A 13,548-nucleotide genomic window follows, 5' to 3' on the forward strand; every position below is an offset into this window, starting at 1 on the left:
CACCTAACAAGCTATTGAATTCAAACCTCCTATTACATATCCCACTGATAACGCACAAGGACGAAGCTGAAGCGTCTAGACGTTCTTCCTTCCCCTGTATTTTTATAAGGACTGCAATTTTTGGTAATGTCAAAGCCCAGCAATTCCAAAGCATGTCATTAATGCTTCTCAAATATAGGCTGGACCAATGCTAGCTTAAAGGAAAACCCTAATTATTGTATGGTAAATGCAGAAAACCCTTATGGACTTCTCTTGTTGATGCTTTTTGCTGATATTGGAGATCTGAATCCAAATGTTGATCTGAGTTGGAGTATTAAAGACAAATTGGGAACGACTGAGGAAGTTTGCATTATTTTAAGGAGATACAATATGAGAGGTTTAAGTGTTTTTAGTGATTTTAGAATTTTTTAAAAAATGTATTTTAACAAAGCAGAGTATTGAATTTTTATGCAATTTAATTTTGAGTTTTATTTTGGAGACTTTTGTATTTTTTTAATACTATTATATTATATATAACTATGCAATATTATTTTAGAATAGTTATTTATTTATTTACTTGCTTGCTTGCTTGTTTGTCTTATTTCATCTTGGGGCGGTTCCTGTAATTTGTGCGTGTCGCGTCATGCGCACAAATACTCTGCTGTACGTCATACAAATACTCCTGCGCCACAAGCACGCATTCATAATCGTTGCAGCCACGAGGACAGACTGAAGGTTACCTGCTTCAACAGTGCTTGAACGGCAACCGATCTTCTGTCTTTTCGCTTTTTTCATCCATCAGATTCTTTGATTTCACTCATTTTGTTTTCGGTCAAAATCGAAAATTAGATTTAAAGACGCTTGCTTTAAACAATTATACACGAACCAGCGTCGTTGACCATCTGTGAATCAGAAAAGCCGTAAAACCGATCTCAAGGTAAGTTTTTTTCATCAGAATCAACACATTTATATTCACAGATTCGATTGAAATTGTTTGTTTTTGTTAAGATCGATGAATTACTCGGTTGCGTAGAGACAGCGGCGTCCATCACTTGCAAACAAAATGCGAGGGCGCCATCTTTGTTTGTTTGTTTTTATCGATTAAATTCTGCAAGGAGAACGAATCGGATCAAATAAAATTACGAATTCACCTTGTTTGCCATATTGTTATGCATATGGATGGGTGTAATGTTTAAAAACGCCACAATCTCCTCAAATGCCCGCCACTTTATTAAGTCCGCTATTTTTTTTTTTCCTTTCTAACGTTACTTGACTGTGTTCATTATTCGCCCATGTAAAGACGTTCTAGGTTAGTCTGTTGTGATCGATTAAATAATTATAATATATGTAAATATTTTATTAAAGAGTGGTGACGCTGCTTTCCTAAAGAAAGTGGATGGGGACTGGCGCTGTCGAGGTCCGAAAGGGATGAAAAGCGACACAAAAAACAATTTTACACGACCTAAACTTAATATTTAACGTTTTCCTAAGTATTTTGATATCCTTAATTTACATTTCCCCAAGATTGTGGGTTGTTTTAACGAAAACTGTTTTAAGAGGCTATAATCTCCATTGTAAACGCCCGCGACGTATAATGTTTCAGTTATTTTGCAGTTGTTGTTGGCGTCCTTATCAGATGTTTTCGACGGTTACCTCACAGTCTTTTTTTCACGAAAACATAACAATCGCCAAAGTATTTATTATTATTATTTTTATATATTTATGTATTTTATTTTTTTTTTTTTTTTATTTTTTTTGCGGAGTGATGTTTAGTGACGTTTTCCCAATGAAAGTGAATGGGGACTGTCACTATCGAGCTCCAAAAAGGGATAAAGCAACGAAAAATTATTCTACATTATGATAATATTATATTTTACGTTTTGTGAAGTCACTTTTTTCGAGGCCGGAGTCGTCTTAGTACATTCTTAGCCTTTTTTTATGCAATGAAAGTGTATAGGGACTGATGCGGTCGCCCTATAAATGCCCTATAAAAAAAAAACAAAAAAAATCGCCTGAAGCCAACGGGCGGGTTTGGCTGAATGTTCCCAGGTCTCAAGAGATTTTTCATAATCGTTCGTTTGGTATGCAGATTACAAGATTGTCTACAAGAAGCAACCAGAGGCCAAATTTCAGATAGATTTATTCATAATCTTCTCAACAGTGTATTGTAATTGTAGCTTAGTTAAATATAGGTTAGACTATGTAAGTTGGCCAACTCTTGAGCAGCTGGGATTGAATCAACAGGCTAATGGATCCAGGCAATGTCTGTCATGCAATCATGTGCTTTTTTTCGTACTAAACAAATGATTAGAGTGACTGAAATGCATGAACGCCACCTGTCCTGAGAACGTAGTAAACCTCATACAACGTCTCACAGAGCATAAACACCTGCTGGATGTCTGGAACAGACAATAGACGCTATTATTAGTGGGTTTGTGGTGCGTGGAAATGCAGAAGTTGATGTTGGACGGCATACGGTGCGCTCATTAATAACAGGGTGCATAAATTACAGTACAGCAAGGGTGGCGAGCTTATTTTGTATCCTCTTTTTACAGAAACATGAGCTCTCAGGTGAGACAGAACTTCGAGGAGGCCTGCGAGGCGGCCATCAACCGTCAGATCAACATGGAGCTGTATGCGTCCTACGTTTACCTTTCCATGGTGAGAGTCCAAGGCCATTACAACATACTAGACCAATCCCAGTTCTCATTTAGAGTAAAATGTAGTGTTCGAGGTGAAAAGGTGAAGAGGCATTGAGTTCAGTATATGAATGAACTTTGCCTGGAAGTTTAGTTAATGATCCATTTTGTTCACTGTGTCTCTTGTGACCTTTATTTTTTACATTTCTCTCATGCAGTCATACTACTTTGACCGAGATGATCAGGCCCTGCACAACTTTGCAAAGTTTTTCCACCATCAGTCCCACGAAGAGCGGGAACATGCTGAAAAACTGATGAAGTTTCAGAACCAGAGGGGAGGGAGGATCTTTCTGCAGGACGTTAAGGTACATCTATAATGTGTGTTCACGTGATAGCGTTACAGTTTGGCAGACCAAGGCAAGGACCCAGAGATAGAGAAGACAGAGTTAGGGTGGAGCTCATATCTTTTACTGACACTGATGATAAACTTCAACAGTCAGCATGTTTATTAAGCGCCTTTTTGTCATGGATTAAAAAGAAAGATTAAAGCACGGAACTGAGCTCTGTGACGCTATATAGCGCGTGACTGGTACAGATCTTGCAATGACATTTCATATTTGCAGTTTAAGAAGGTAGAGCTGGTTTACCAGTTTCCTTGGTAATGCAGAAAGTGTTGGTTCAAGTGAAATGATTTTGGGAAGTTGGCATGTGATGACAACTAGCCAGATGCCATGGCATCAAAAATAAAGAAACATGCCATTCTTTTGATGAGGGTTTAATCTGTTGTTTTGTTTCTCCACCTAAAAAAAAGTAGTTTGAATCCACTATATTAAAAATTACACATCATACCCAGTGTTCTCTAAGCAATGTAAAATTTTAAGGCAGCTGTTCAAAAAATGGGTTAAACTTCAGCTTTAAACTGATAGCTTACTAATTGAAAAGTTAAAATCACTAAGAAAAAAATTAAACAAAAAACAAAAGCACAGACGAAATTGGGTGTGAGGAACATGTACATGTGTTTTTTTTTTTGTTTTGTTTTTAAATTTACATTCAGTGTCTTACAACAGGGTTCAATAAAGGTGCTTAAAATGCTTGAAGTACTTAAATTTGACTTTGAAATTTAAGGCCTGGAAAACCCCTGAAAATAGAAATTTCCTGAAGCGGTACTTAAAAAGAGCTTGAATTATTGAAAGACAATGTATAAAATAAGTGTTTTATTTTGTCAGTAAGCACATATCTTTTCACTGAAATTCACGCAGTTCAAAAAAATCATATATATATATGCGAACAGATGAACTAAATAAATTGAGTGCTGGAACCACTCTGATTGATTCAAACTTGTGACTTTGATCATTCACTTCAGCTTTTTGAAACTCAGAATCAGTTAAAGCACTGCGTTGCAAATGATTCACTGTTTCGAAGCGTTCCAGTCAGGTCCCGTAGCGAGAATCATTTGTTTCAGATTGGGACTTCGGAGCACTTCACAACAATTCATATGATTTGGATCGGAACGGGTTTGTGAATCATTTTGCAACTTGAATGATTCAAATCAAATTATTCAAAGTACATTTTATGCAAAATTATTACTTTCCAGCGCTAACAGATGTCCGCTTGTTGCCTTAATGCAAAATGGAAACACTTGTGTGACTTTCTCACATTTGCAGATGTGGATACAACTGTAAAATGCAAGTTATGCGCTGAGGAAATGCATCTGAAATGCATTAAACAAATGCAACTGTCAACATGCATGACAGGAAAAGCTACATATTTGTGGTTTCTAAAATTGTCTCATAAGGAACTGTGCTGATCAAGACCTACATTACCTACTGTCCTTTGTACATTCATTTAAATTTGACATAAAATGTATTAGGATTTATTAAAGGATACTTTTATTCGCATATCCAAATAGAAATGGAAAAATTAATCAATTGAGATGACGTGTATATAAAGCACTAGTTCACCCAGAAATGAAACCCAGACCATCCAAGCTGTAGATGAGTTTTTCATCATTGGAACCTATTTGAAGAAATTTAGCATTACATGACTTTCTCACCAAAGTATCCTCTACAGTGAATGGGTGCCATCAGAATGAGAGTCCAAACAGTTGATTTAAAAAAAAATAAATAAATAAATAAAAAATTTATCACAATCCACACCACTCCAGTTCATCAGTTAACATGCTTTGTGTTTTAGTTTTCATCTAAAATATGAGTGCTCAATCCATAATATTTGAATCAGGAGAGAAATATGCACGGAACAGTCCAGAACCATTCTAAACAAATATGTCAGGGGATTTTGATGTAGGAGGACAACGGTGTGGACTGGAAGAAGTGTTTTTAACTTTTGTGTTTATGTTTGACAGAAACCAGAGAAGGACGAGTGGGGAAGCGGTTTGGAAGCTCTCGAATGCGCCCTGCAGCTGGAGAAGAGCGTCAATCACTCCCTCCTGGAGCTGCATAAGCTGGCTTCTCAGCACAACGACCCTCATGTAAGTGTGCAACTACTTGTAGACCATCTCCTTCACAAACAAAACCGGTTCCAAACTCACTCTTTTTGTTTCTTATAGATGTGCGACTTCATTGAGACACACTACTTGGACGAGCAGGTGAAGTCCATCAAAGAACTGGCTGACTGGGTGACCAACCTGCGCCGCATGGGCGCCCCCCAGAACGGCATGGCCGAGTACATGTTCGACAAGCTGACACTTGGCAAAGAGAGCAGCTAAATATTCCGCCCATCTTTTCCTTTGCTGATTAGTTTTGCTATGAGTGTTTATTTACCTATATGCCATCAAGACTCTATTTTATGTTTGACTAGCTGGTCAAGCTGTGTATCCAGTTATTTAAGCAGGAAAAACCTCTTAGCTTGTTTGACTCTGCCATGCTTCGCTGTTTAAAGTCGCACTTCTCATAAGCCATTGTACTCTTTATCTATAGCTCGTTCACATTTTGACCTGCCTGCATGTGATGTGTGATTATCAATGAAGTTATGCTCCAAACCAATAAAATAGAAACCTCTGGGATCTGAACTTGACTCGTGGCTCATTTATTGCTTCCAGACATGTATCTGAGATTTCAAAGGGGGTTATTTACAGAACTGGGCAAAGAAAGTGTGGTTTATTTTATGTAATAAAAATATTACATAAATATTTTATGTAATTGTTTTTTTTTTTTTTTTTTTTTTTTTTTAAATGATGTCACGATTAATCGCATCCAAAATAAGTTTTTGTTTACATAATACGTGTATACTGTGTATACTTATGTATATATAAATACAAACACACAGTATGTTTATATTCATAAAATTGTTTATATATTCAAAATATTAATATTTTTCTTAAATGTATACATGCACGTTTGTATTTATATATGCATAATATACACAATACACATTTTGTAAACAACTTATTTTGGATGCAGTTTGAGAGCACTAATGTTTTTAAAATATATTAAACTTAAGAAATGAAGTTTTTTTTGCATATTTGAATTAATTTGACTTACAGTCTGAGGGCAGGTTTAAAAAGTGCAGAGGGACAACATTTTCTAAACTATGGCTGTAAATAAAGAAAAAACATCAAAAGCTAAGATTTTTTTTATGTTTTTGAAAGAAATCTGCACACAAAGGATTGTGCAGACCAAACCGTAAGTCGTAGAGACTTGAAACTTGTAGGGAGGATAGTACTCACACCGCCTACAACATCACCAAGGCTCACCCCAATCGGCCTGATGGGGGTGCTATAGTGATCCAACGTACAAAAACGCCTATAACTCCTAAATGCCCGCTGCAGGCTCAAGTGTCTCATGTCACTGGTATCCTTGGCTCACGCTGAAATATTTCAGGTATTTTGAATTTTCGAAAAACCTACTTTTGCGAACTAGTCCTAGGTTTTTTGCACGATCGGAACCAAAACAGGGCAGAACGATTCTCTGGAGAATGAATATCAATAATTATCAAAAAAAAAATTTTGAACTTTCTACTCTCCATCACAAAGGGATGCCAAAACGTTTGAAAGGGGCGGAGCCACTTTTAGTAAAATGCCTATAACTCCTGAAAGGAATGCAATATCTTCAAACTCAGAACACTTATTCAATCTGAGGTCACAGGGAAAAACATTGCAAATATTGGCCACTTGATGGCGCTAAAAGGTATGAGGTAAAAAACTTAAATATTGCTATAACCACGCAACCATTTGTCCTATCAACATAAAAATCGGTGTGTGCACGGCCTTGGTCAAAAGTGCCACAGGTGTCTATAAGGACATTTGCATATCTCAAAAAAACATGGCCGCCATTGGCCAATGAAGTTTGAGCACCTATTAGATGAGGTTAACGGAGGCCAATCATAACGAAACTCAGTGAGCCTGTTTGTGAAATTTGAAACAAATTGGACACTGGGGTTGGTATTGCATTTATCAAGTCCATAAACGATTATACATTGCACGGTTTTTCGCACATACATGCAATTTCATATCAAATGACAGAACTTCTCATTCTGGATACCTTTGCCTCTAGAACTACTGCTGTCAATCAAATCGTTTGTTAAATAATTGATGTAAAAAAAAACTACTTTTGCAAACTAGTCCTAGGTTTTTCAGTCAACCTGGAAAAAAGCACTGCAGTTCAATTCTCTGGACTCTCTAGGTCAATAATTATCAAAACAAATGTACCTTTGGGAGGCTATAGTCCTTTTTCCTGAGTAATCGATGAGTGCCGCCATTACGAATTCTAACTTCCGATTGGATGCTCATCTGTTCCGGTCTCCATAGGAACCCATTCAAATAGCGCCCATCTATTTTTAATGTAGCAAACGGCGGCAGCTTCCTGTCATCTACACACTCATTCAATTTTGAGGAGTAAGGCACTGACAAATGACGGTCATTCCGACATTGCAAACTGATGGCTATGGAGCCATGTGCTTTTTAAAAATATTTTAATAGGTTTAACGTTAGATTATCAGATCAGAATATACGCTAATTTGACTAGAAACACTGAAGACCAGAAATGCAAAGCATCCTTCCGGTTAAGAGTCAGACGTGACTTCCGAGTTCAGTATATACCTAATACAACTACTGAACCAGTTGTATTATAATATAGTAAAAATGTATCATCAGCCTGTTGATGTACTCCTATTTAAATGTCTTGCTGTAACAACAACCGGTGGTGAAAGAGTTAATATTTCAGCCAGATCAGGTGTTTAGTATCTTTAATTATCACGTCAAAACTGTCTGAGAAGGAAATGAAATCAGCCCACTTCTCTTTTCCCAAGAAGCAGGTGTTGTATATTCCAACCATATCAGTATTCACACTTCCTTTTTTTATTAACTGTCATTTATATCAAAGATGAGAATAATAGATTATCCTTGTATACAACAATAGAGTATGGGAAGTATTAAGTATTAAATGTTAAAATTGTGGAAATACACAATGCATTTATAGCATATAGAAACACACTGAGTGGTTTTTGCAGACCAAAACTGACACAAACTTGCCTTCAGTTGGATCCGCACACCTGTGAGATTAACCGCAAACGCAGATGCACCAAACATCTAGCTCATGTGTGGAAAAAATGTTTATAATGTCTCCGTTCACTGCATTCTTCCTATGTTAATCTAACAGATCAATTGTTGCAAGTGATTGTTACCATAGATCTAATTGTTAATTTCTGATTTGAACTTGTCAGTGTTTATTCATCCAGAAGCTCATCACATGATGATCCCACAGTGACTAAGAAGCCTAGAAACATTAAGTGCAAGACTATACATGACTGAATAATGACTATATAATCTTTTTAGACTGTCAACTAAATAGATATGAGGAAGTCAGTGTTACTATGTGGTGAAACAGGAAAGAATTTAATACAAAATACCTGTCTTTGTGCTTGTCAAGATGAACCTATGTTTTGGTAGCCTATGCTGAAAAATTGCATTGTCATCATGAGTACTGTTTTAGTTATGTACTGTTATATGTGTGTGTATAATGTTTATCTAAAAGAAGTTAAGATTTTTATACAGCAATGATGCAATAAAATGACCAAAAGTGATAGTAAAGACATTGATAATGTTAGAAAAGATGTTTTAATTTACACAAATGCTGTTCTTTTGACCTTTCATCAAACAATCTTTCTTTCTTTTTTTTCTTTTTCGCATGACAGTTCTTGTTTGGGAAGAACCCTTGGAATATTCCCATTTTATTTCCTGTTTTTGTAACTGGAAACTAAACAGTTGTTGTGTGCTTAAGAGTGCTAAGTCTAAATTTACAGCTATTTATTGATTTACTGTCTGATAAAACAATCTTCTCCGGTCATAACCCACTTCCAGGTGTGACATTATCAGCCAGGTATAATCCAGATATCAGTGCTTTTGCAATCACCGTATGTTGTATCATCTTTGAAAATCGCGTTTGAGCTTTACAAAATGCTTGACGCACACACAGACTGGCTTACGTGCTTCTGGTGTCAATATGTGCAGACATCTGGAATTTCCTTCTCCTGGAATGACCTTTATTAAGATGATTTAGTGTCTATTAGAGCTGGAAGTGAAAACCGTATGAAACTGAAATTATTTGTACACACTTGAAATGTGTGTGAATATTTAGTTGATTTATATTTTATATATTTACGATGTAAAAACACTGTAAATACATATGCAGTGCCTTGCAAAAGTATTCACACCCCTTAATTTTTTTTTTTTTTTTTTTTTTTTTTTTTACCTTTATTTATATACCGCCTTTAACAATACAGAATTGTGACAAGGCGGCTGTACAGTATTAAATAGGAAACAGTACATCAAGGCAAACCAAAGGCAACATTAAACACTCACATTATAGGTAAAGGTAGTTAATCAAAAACAATAAAATAAAATGCAATATTGTGTTAAGAGAAATTTTTATATGTTTTGTTCTGTTGCAGCCTTGCTTCAAATTTCATTTTTTTTTCCACATTAATCTACACTCCTTACACCACAAATGACTAAGCACAAAACTGGTTTGACACTTAAAATTTAGCTCAGGAGCACTCATATCGCTAGTACGGTGACCGGGAGGGGACACCTTCGGTTCACTTAAGTTTGTCGTGGCCACGACATATCAACTCGTGGGAACGTCATATTATGTCGTGGCCACGAGATATTAATTCGTGGGAACGTCATATTATGTCGTGGCCACGAGATCATTTTGTCGAGGTAACAACATCCTTATGTCGTGGCCACGAGATGCTATGATGAGGGAACGACATCCATTTCTCGTGGCCACGTCTTATTATGTTGAGGAAACGACATGCGCTTCTCGTGGCCACGAGTTTAATGCGTAAACAAACTTGCGTGACCATAGTAACCCGGGATTATCAGAGATAGATTTATTACCATTTTATTTTGAATTAAGGAATTATTATATTAATTACTATAGAAATTAATACAATATTAAATGATAATATTATGCTATGCTGTCTATGCGAATGTTGTCTGTGCGCGATGTAGACAGCATTCAAAAGAAGTTGACCATTAATAAATATTACATAAAGTATATCAAATAGTCCTACAAACATTTTATGCATCCCACAGTCTTGTAAATTCATTAACTGATCCTCTTTTTTTCTGTAATATTTGTAGCATTCCTTTGTATTCGTTATTTTTTTTACCTTAATTTCTCTCTCTTCCCAGCAGGCACTGGACGTCTATATAACGTCGGACAGACGTTGCATTTTGGTTGAGAATGAAAATCGTGTTGACGTCAGTATTTGACGTCAATTTGACGCTGACTTAATGTTGGATTTTGGTTACACAACCTAAAAACAACAAAATATCAACGTCAGCTGACATTGGTATTGGACATCAATTTAACGTTGACATTAAACGTTGAATTTACATTGAATTTTGGTCAGCCAATGTGCAACCGAAATTTAACCAAATATCAGCGTCTTATGACGTTGTGTGCCTGCTGGGTTTACTTAAAGTTTTGAATGTAAATGATACAGTAAAAATTTGAATCTGCTATATGACTGGGATTTTTACTGGAATGCAGTTTAAAGGTTGAATTTGACATAGACACATAGACTAGCCTATATACTGACGCAGTTTCATTTGTAAATCATTTATCGTCACACACAGGCATAAATACAATCAAAACTTCTGTCAAAACTTTATTGGCATAATTGTTTACAGTATTTGCAAAATATAGCAAATACTAGCATATAGGGCCTACAGAACGTTAGGCAAAGCGATACACAATAAATATAAAATATAGCCCTAAGTCACTTATAATTTATTATTAGCCTATTATTATTATTATTATTGTTATTATTATTTTAATAACTGGTTAGGGCTAATTTTATTAATGCTTGACAATTATGCCAATAAAGTTTTGACTTTATGATTGTATTTATGCCCGTGTGTGACGATAAATGAGTGTGTTTTCATTTACAAATTAAACTACGTGAATGATTCATTCCTCAGTGAAACACTAACTAGACGAAACAAAATAAAATAATTCAACCTTTAAACTGCATTCCAGTAAAAATCCCAGTCATATAACATTTGTCGAGCATTTACAGTATTTACATATAGAACGTTAAGTAAAGAGATGGAACAGAAACGAAAATAAAATAATAGGCTAATAATAATAATAATAATAATAATAATGATAATACTGAAAAAACGATCAGTTAATAGAAGGTTGGATAAAAAAAAATATCTTGTAGGCCTATTCTATTTGATGTACTTTGGGTAATATTTATTAATGATAAACTTCTTTCGAATGCATCGCGCACAGACAGCATTCACATAGACAGCATCCCCTGTTGTTAATATAATCATTTAATAATGTATTAATTTCTATAATAATTAACATAATAATTTCTTAACTCAAAATAAAATGGTAATAAATCTATCTCTGATAATCCCGGGTTACTATGGTCACGCAGGTTTGTTTACGCATTAAACTCGTGGACACGAGAAATGGAAGTCGTTCCCTCATCATAGCATCTCGTGGCCACGACATGGGATGTCGTTACCTCGACAAAATAATCTCGTGGCCACGACATAATATGACGTTCCCACGAATTAATATCTCGTGGCCACGACATAATATGACGTTCCCACGAGTTGATATGTCGTGGCCACGACAAACTTAAGTGAACCGAAGGTGTCCCCTCCCGGTCACCGTACGCTTGTACATGTTTCTACACTTTGAGTGGAGTTAAACTGTGGCAAATTCATCTGAATGAATAGGATTTGGAAAGGCACACAACTCTCAGAAAAGGTGAAAACAGCTGAAAATGCATATCAGAGCAAAACTGCCTGTAGAGCTCAGAAACAGGCTTGCGTCAAGGCACAGATCAGGGGAAGAGTTCAGAAAAACATTCTGCTGCATTGAAGGTTTACAGGAGCAAGTAGCCTCCATTATCCATAATGGAAGATGCTTGAACAACTAGGACTCTTCCTAGAGCTGGTCTCCTGGCCAAACTGAGCAATTGATGGAGAATGGCCTTGGTTATACTGGTGACCAAGAAGCTGATGGTCACTGATGGTCAGTGCACCAAAATATTGAGATAGCCTCAATGAAAACCCAGTCCAGAGCATTCAAAACTTCAGACTGGGCAGAAGAGGACAATGACCCTAAGCACACAGAAAGAGGGGCTTATAGACAACTCTGTGAACGTGCTTGAGTGGCCCAGCCACAGCCTGTGCTTGAACACAATCAAACATTTCCGGAGAAACCTGAAAATGTCTGCAAGCCCTCATCCAAGCTGACAAAGCTTGAGAGATGAAGAGGTGAGGAGAAGAATGCCATATAATGCATACCCAAAAAGACTTGAGGCTGTAGGTTGTTCAACTAAGTTTTGAGTTACTTTTGCAATGTACTTGTTTCAGTGTTTTACTTTTAATAAATTTGCTAAGTTGTCACAAATCTGTTTGCTTTGTCATTATGGTGCATGGAGTGTAAATTGATGCAGGAAAAAAGTAATTTAAAGCAGTTTAACAAGGAAAAATGAAGGGGTATGAATACTTTTGCAAGGCACTGCATACCAATGCTTAACTGATGAAGCGTTATGGACAGATAAGTTGAGTGACTCTTGAAGGACCAGCATCACATCCTCTTGTACCATTGTTTGAAGAATTTATCTTCCAAAGTGTCAGTAATTTTAGGAGTTCATTTTTAGTACATCTCCTTACCGGGTTGGGTAGGGCGTGGTCTCAAAATTAAAGATGGAAGATGCAACATAACGCCAGCAGGGGTCACTTATACTTCATGAAATAAATAAAAAAACAGTTAATTTTGCCTAAATACATAATACACGGTACACTTTTGACGCTATATTATTAACTGTTTATTTTATATACATGTATATAAGGGTGTTGTGCACTGATACACAGAACTGTTGGATGAAGTGGTCATATCGTGAATAAAACACAGCAGTCGACCAATCAGAATCGAGGACTTGAACTAATCGTTTTATCTACTTTTTTCCCCCTGTAAAAGTGGACGTGGTCATTTGTGAATTTTAAATTGACTGGCTTCTGGTCTCATCAGCCTCCAGCTATTTTTAGCTGTACAAAACAGCTTATTTTGCTGCTTAATATTGCAAATAGATGTGTCTTACCATGTTATTGCATTTGTTAGTGAACACACTGGTTTGTAGTGCAAACAGTTTTACCATTTACTGCACGGTGTAATTCTTCTCGTTATTTCCCTATAATAGAAGAAAAATGTGGCTATATAAATATATATTAGTGATGCACTAATTTATAAAATGCACCAATTTTGTAATTAAAGGAGAAGTCCACTTCCAAAACAAAGATTCACAGATAATGTACCCCATTGTCATCCAAGATGTTCATGTCTTTCTTTCTTCAGTCGTAAAGAAATTATGTTTTTTGAGGAAAACATTTCAGCATTTTTCTTCATATAATGGGCTGATATGGTGCCAAAATGCAGTA

The 13,548-nt window shown here is 36.1% G+C and overlaps 1 protein-coding gene across 1 annotated transcript; it reads left to right on the plus strand.

Annotated features, from left to right (window-relative positions):
- Positions 1-663: 663 nt before the first annotated feature.
- Positions 664-5,646, plus strand: fth1a (ferritin, heavy polypeptide 1a). The gene is made up of 5 exons (XM_051103117.1): positions 664-916; positions 2,535-2,640; positions 2,837-2,983; positions 4,981-5,106; positions 5,185-5,646. Exons 2-5 carry the CDS (start codon positions 2,539-2,541, stop codon positions 5,341-5,343), a joined length of 534 nt encoding a protein of 177 aa, XP_050959074.1. The 5' UTR covers positions 664-916; positions 2,535-2,538; the 3' UTR covers positions 5,344-5,646.
- The last annotated feature ends 7,902 nt before the right edge of the window (positions 5,647-13,548 follow it).

The sequence above is a fragment of the Labeo rohita genome, unplaced genomic scaffold (genome assembly GCF_022985175.1).
Source record: "Labeo rohita strain BAU-BD-2019 unplaced genomic scaffold, IGBB_LRoh.1.0 scaffold_357, whole genome shotgun sequence".
Classification (NCBI taxonomy): domain Eukaryota; kingdom Metazoa; phylum Chordata; class Actinopteri; order Cypriniformes; family Cyprinidae; genus Labeo; species Labeo rohita.